General features: G+C 42.8%; 1 protein-coding gene across 1 annotated transcript; it reads right to left on the minus strand.

Annotated features, from left to right (window-relative positions):
- Positions 1-5,008: 5,008 nt before the first annotated feature.
- On the minus strand, positions 5,009-6,046 carry LOC121047899. Its single transcript, XM_040503577.1, has one exon. The coding sequence runs from the start codon at positions 6,044-6,046 to the stop codon at positions 5,009-5,011; it is 1,038 nt and encodes a 345-aa protein (XP_040359511.1).
- Between the last annotated feature and the right edge of the window lie 315 nt (positions 6,047-6,361).

Consider the following 6,361-nt stretch of genomic DNA (forward strand, 5'->3'; position numbering starts at 1 on the left):
GCCAGGGGCAAGGACAAGTTCACTGCTCTTACTTGTTCTCAACTGATTGCATGAAATTTCGTTAATGTCGTGAAACCTCCTTCCAGCGCTTGCTTTGCAGCATGAAAAAAATATATACATATGACATACTCTGTTTTTTAGACTGCTTGTTCATTCTGCAGGTCTGCGTGCCGTACGTGTCGTGCTACTGGAGAGCAAGCGAATTCGATTGTTGGCTTTGTCATTGCTTTTTTTAGCCGTTGTCCTAATAGTTCTTGTAAATTTAGAGATTTTCTTAAAAAGCAAGCCGGGAAGAATATTTAGTTTGATTAAGTAGCTAAAAATAATGATTAAGTACCCCTTTGTCAGTAAAATAGATACTGTGTGCCGCTGGTAGTGTCAAGCCGAGATCCACGCTTTTTTGGCATTTTGCTCAGAGTAGTATCCATTTTTATTCGTTAGCCTCTTGGTGCGCCAACTAAACTCTTTCTATCCAGACACCTGCCCTCTGCTGGTACACTCTATCCTCATGTTCAGCGAGTGTATGAACTGGAGTTGTGTCCCCAGCCGACACTCGCTGAGCACGAGGGTAGGAAAATCTTTCCATTGCAGCAGAGCCATATATGGGGAGAGTCTGGCAGTCTATGATTTCGCTGCCGTAACGTATTCCTTCCGAGTGAGCTAATCAGCCCGCGGCACAGAGCGAGAGGCGTGAGCGCATGCGCGTGAACTCTAGTCTGCTCCCAGCTGAGCGGGGAGGGCCGCCATTTTCATTCATTTGCCCGGCATGGGATCGATATCTAAATTTCGGTTCTTTCCTTTTATTTGGCAGGCTCTGGCAATAAAATGGTATAGTGTTATTCCTCGGTGGCTTAAACACCTAAAGAAAGAAGTTTCTCCATGTATGAACGTAAATTTTTATTCAGGCAAAAAAAGAAAAAAAGAAATAAGCCCGTAGCAGACGACGCGTAGCCCAACAGTGCTTTGTGCCGACAGCTTTGCGTCAAAATGGCGGTCGTCTCATCTTTGCCTCTTTGCTGCCTTCTCTCTCCCTCTGGCGTTCTCCTCCCTTTCCTCCTCTCCGGCGCCTTCGTTGCCACACCCACTGGCTAAACTCTCCCACTGCATTGCAGTAGTAGTTTTTTTTCATAGACTTTACAGTTGAATGTGAATATTTGACAGAAATCTCTCAGGTTTGGGCGAAAGAGGGTTAAATGAATGCATTTGATCATTCGCCTTAATACGGTACCCATCATTTTAAGGCCTGCGTGGCCTTGTCCTGGGGGGTGACTATGACTAAAACAAAAGGATCTATGTGCTGATCACGAAAGAATATGCTAGCCATTCTAATGTAGCTCTGCCAAGTACTTGATTGTGATTTGTTTTTATTTTCAGTTACTTGGGTGCCTTAAGATCTGGAGATCCCAGTGGCCTCAAGCTTGGACTCAATCTTCTTCTTTGGTCTGGCCAGGACCATGGGGGAGGTAATCCCAGCAACAAGAGCGTCGCAGTGTCTCCCTGCCTGTGACTTTCGATCAGCGTCACGACAGGGGAGTCCTCGTGCCACCAGGTGTTAGGTATGCCACTGAAATAAGCATTCTTCTTATTGATTAATAGAACAGCAAAAGCACTACTAAGCCTAAAATGCAAAAAACATATTCAAATCTTGGGTTGGATAGAGTTCCAATTACAAAAAGGAGTCTGCCGACAAGATTAACATGTGAACTTAAAGCCCGCGAATGTAGGTTCGACGGTGTCACAGAAATAACTTCCCGCAGATCGCTTTGCTCATGCTGGGGGGTACCCTAACAAATTCCTAAAATAATCATTGTGTTGCGTTGCTGTCATCAATCTTATGTACCTACCACACCTAGCAGTCAGGAGATGTGAAATATAAAAAAACAGGAACTTGCTCTGCAAAGATTTATATAGTAAACAGAGCATAGCAGGTTCAATTTAAGAAAACAATTCAGTGCAGGCCTATATTCATGGTTCACATATGTGTAAGTGCTCTTCGTTATTAATGAAGTGAAAACTGCTTAAGTTGTGGTCCATTACAGGCTTTCTATTAGTGTTAAAATGTGCTATTGTCTTTTAAGCAGCTCGCACCAAATATTTTCTCGAAATACATAGGTTCGTGGAAATTATTATTTATTTATTTATTTATTTATTTTCATACTCTCAATGCCCGGAGGCTCTACAGAGAGGAGTGGGTGGTACAGATGAAATCGTTGGCAAGCTTCTTGAAGTATGTGACGTCCTGGATGGACACGATGGAGGCAGGGAGGTGGTTCCATTCGCTAGATGTTCTTGGAATAAAAGAGTCAAAATAGATGTTCGTATGACATGTCGGCGTGCCAACCTTACACTGGTGATCGTGACGAGGTGACACATATGACGGATGAAAAAGTAGTTGATCTTTTAGAATTGGATTAGAATAATACACTTTATGGAAAAGACAAAGACGAAAGTATTTACGGCGTAAAGCAAGGTCAGGTAAGTCCAAAGTTGTCTTCATTGATGAAACACTAGCAGTACGAGAATAATTAGAAAGGATAAAACGGGCTGCTCGGTTCTGGACTGATTCGAGAATGTGTGATAATGTTACATGACCCGGATCCCAAACGGAACAGGCGTATTCGAGTTTTGGCCTGACTAAGGCTTTATATAATTGCAGTTTGACGGGAAGATTAGCGGAACGAAAATGGCGCCGCAAAAACCCAAGCATACGATTAGCATTATTAGAGACATAGTCAACGTGCATGTTCCAGGAAAGGTTATGAGTTATGTGAATACCTAGATACTTGTATGAAGCAACAGCATCTAATGGTATATCATTAAGGATGTATATGGCAGGGTCAGTGTTTTTAGAGAGTCGCGAAACACGCATGCTTTTACATTTAGTAACGTTAAGCTTCATTAGGGATTCAGCGCACCAAGAAGAAACTACGTCAAGGTCTGACTGTAGTATAGCACACTCTTGGGCATTAGTAATTACGCGATAAAGTACACAGTCATCCGCGAACAATTTAATAGAGCAGACAATTTGCGATGGGAGGTCGTTAATGTAGACTAAAAACAAGAGAGGCCCTAGGACAGATCCCTGTGGTACCCCGGACGTTACAGGAGTAGTAGAAGAATTATGCCCATTGACAGAAACATATTGTGAGCGGTTAGATAAAAAACATTTAATCCAGCCCAAGATGTTAGGATCGATATTAAGTTTACTCAGTTTCAAGAGAAGTATGTCGTGCGAGACAGAATCGAAAGCCTTAGCAAAATCTAAGAAAATGCAGTCAACTATTAGCCCGGCATCAATGGCAACCATCAGGTCATTAGTAAACGATACGAGCTGTGTTTCACAAGAAAAAAATTTTCGGAACCCGTGTTGACAATTAGTAAAAAAAGAATTGGACTCGAGAAAGGCAACAAGGTGAGAGTAAATGATATGTTCAAGCAATTTACACGGCACACTAGTCAATGATATGGGCCTGTAGTTAAGTGGGGAGTGAGCAGTACCTGATTTATGCAAAGGAACCACCTTCCCTACCTTCCAATCGTTGGGTAACGTGCAACACTGCAAAGACTGTGAAAAAATTTCGGAAAGAATCAAAGATGAATAGGTGGCGGTGCTCTTCAGGAATTTTGAGTTGATTCCGTCAATCCCAGCACACGCAGAAATTTTAAGCTTCTGGATTAAACAGTCGACACCAAATGAATCAATACTAACAGGAAACATAGGACTATAATTAGGGCTGAAAACAATGGAGTAACAGGTAGGAGTCGTGTGGGAAAAATAAGAAGCAAACACATCATTCAGGACATTGCAACAATCGTTTAGATCTACAGGAACATTATTCGCATCACAAAGCTCAACCGCACTGGATCTACTACCGCTGACCACGCTCCAAAACTTTCGTGGGTTATCTTTTAAAAGAGAAAAAAGTGTACACTGATAAAACTCCTGCTTTGATTGTGCGACAGCTTGTTTATATTCCGTATCAGCAGCTTCGTAAGCGTCCCAGCGCTCAGCACTTTTTGTTAATTTTGCGCGCCGAAATACCCGTTTCTTTTTATTTCGCAGACGCTTAAGGCGTGCGTTAAACCAAGGTGCCTGTGAATTAGAGCGGATGCGCTTCAGAGGGATGTACTGGTCAGTTAGGTCACTCACTTTTTGCTTGAAGAGAGACCAATTTTCTTCAACCGTTCGCGTATGAAAACGTGAGATGTAATCAGTTAGAAACGTGTCTAATTCATTATTAATTAAAACAAAATCGGCATTTTTGTAGTCACGAATAATCTTAAATGCTTTATATGAGGAAGCAGATGCCTGCAGGTCGAACTGAATAACACAATGGTCACTTAAACCTGGCAAGTATGTTAAGGGAGACACAAGCTCAGGGGTTGTGGTGAGAATGAGGTCTAATACATTGGAAGAATGAGATGAACATCGTGTAGGCTCTTGTACAAGTTGCTTTAAATTAAAATCAAGACAAAGGCTTAGAAACGAAAGAGCCTGCAATGAGTGATCACTTACTGTGGGGGTGTCACTTTTCCAGTTAATCGTGGGAAAATTAAAATCCCCCAGAAGAAGCAAAGACGAAGAAGGAAAACGTACTACCAATCTATTTAAGACATCGTGAAGCTCAGAGCAAAATGTACTAGACGAAGCGGGGGGTCGATAGCAGGCGCAAAAAATAAAATCCTTGTTTCTGACATGTACACGGGCACACACGAACTCTAATGATAGGTTAAGTGGTATAACGCTCGATATTATAGAATCACGAACAGCGATAAGAACACCGCCACCTGAGCGCGAGTCACGATTGAAACGATAAAATTTGTACATACCTTCGCACTCAAAAATTTCACTGTCAGCAATTTTACTAGAAAGCCACGTTTCGGTCAGGATAACAATATCAGCTGTACACGTGTCGATAAGAGATGACAAAGCGTCGCGTTTGTTGCACACGCTTCGCACGTTGGAATACAATATTGAGATAACGTTAGTCGCCGGGCCTTTACATAGTTATGTTGATGACGCGTGTGAATTATAATTGCTTGGACCAGGTGCGGAAACTGCGTTATCGGTGCCCGGTTGCGGAGCGGAAACTGTATTATTGGCACCCGGAGGGAGAAACGCGGCGTTGTTAGCTTCACGAGCGTGACTAGGAGTCACTTCGCAAACACAATCTGTTACAGGGCAGTAAGTATACACCTTTTGATTAACGTGCAGCCTGTTTAGTTTGAGCGAGAACCTCTGACCGGTGCCTTTACCGAAATCGATTAACTTTTTACGTAACTGCCGCGTAGCCGGACAGAAATCCTCACTGACTGAAATTCCTGTTCCTTTCAACTTAAAACGCTGAGAAAACACATTCGCCTTGAATTTAGAGGAAGAGAATTTAACAATTATTGGCCGGCATTTATTAGTTGAGTATGAGCCTAATCTATGAGCACGGGATATTGCCTCGCCAGGTAGATCTAGTCCTAATATTGTGGAAAGATTATCGCGGATATGAGATTCTGACTGCAACCAGTCTTCGGAAAGGGTGTCGGCGATACCGTAGAAAAGTAAATTGTCACGACGGGATCTATCTTCAAGCTCATTAAGTCTTGAATTCAGAACGGTAGTTTCGCCTCGGACGGCCTCACTAACAACATTAGACAGTTCAGTAGGATGCTTTGGCACATCTAGTAATTCTACAAGTGATTCGACTGCTGCAAGTCTTGAATTGATGTCTAACACTTTTAGTTCTAGCTGATGCTGGTTATCCTTGACCTGATTTAGCATGTCAACCATTTCGGTATGACGCGCATCGTTTTTAGAAGACTGTTCAGCAATGGCAGCCAGAATATCAGCGTTAGTGATAGGGCCGGGGTTTAATTCAACGTCCCCAGACAACAAAAGTAACTTAAAAACGTGAACACACATATAAGCAATTCTAACAAAAACCAGCGGGCACTGGGGGAGCAGCAGAAAGCCATTACAGGATCGTTTAACGTGAAAAGATGGGTATTTACGAACCTGCAGAATGAAGCAGAAGGGATTTTGAAGCAACCGCATAGCCGCCGCTCCTCTGTGCCCACTGAAAGCGTCCTGCGGTGACCAGGCGCTTAAATTCGCAGAGAATCCTGCTGTCGTAGATGTTCGCAGATGTAGATGTTCGCAGATGTTCGCAGACAGTCATAGTGTATGTAGATGTTCGCAGACAGTCATGGTGAGACCAATCTTTAATGCCAACTGGTCCACTTATTCAGAGTTGGTTGAGTCTGTAAATATTGTAGGTTGCAAATTAGATTTTATGGTACGCAATGGGGCACAATCATCCGTAATGACAAGCTCTGCCTAGGGGAACTTTATACGTTTACCACGGCAAGA

Source organism: Ixodes scapularis, unplaced genomic scaffold (assembly GCF_016920785.2).
Source record: "Ixodes scapularis isolate PalLabHiFi unplaced genomic scaffold, ASM1692078v2 PGA_scaffold13__105_contigs__length_92229423, whole genome shotgun sequence".
In the NCBI taxonomy this organism is placed as follows: Eukaryota; Metazoa; Arthropoda; class Arachnida; order Ixodida; family Ixodidae; genus Ixodes; species Ixodes scapularis.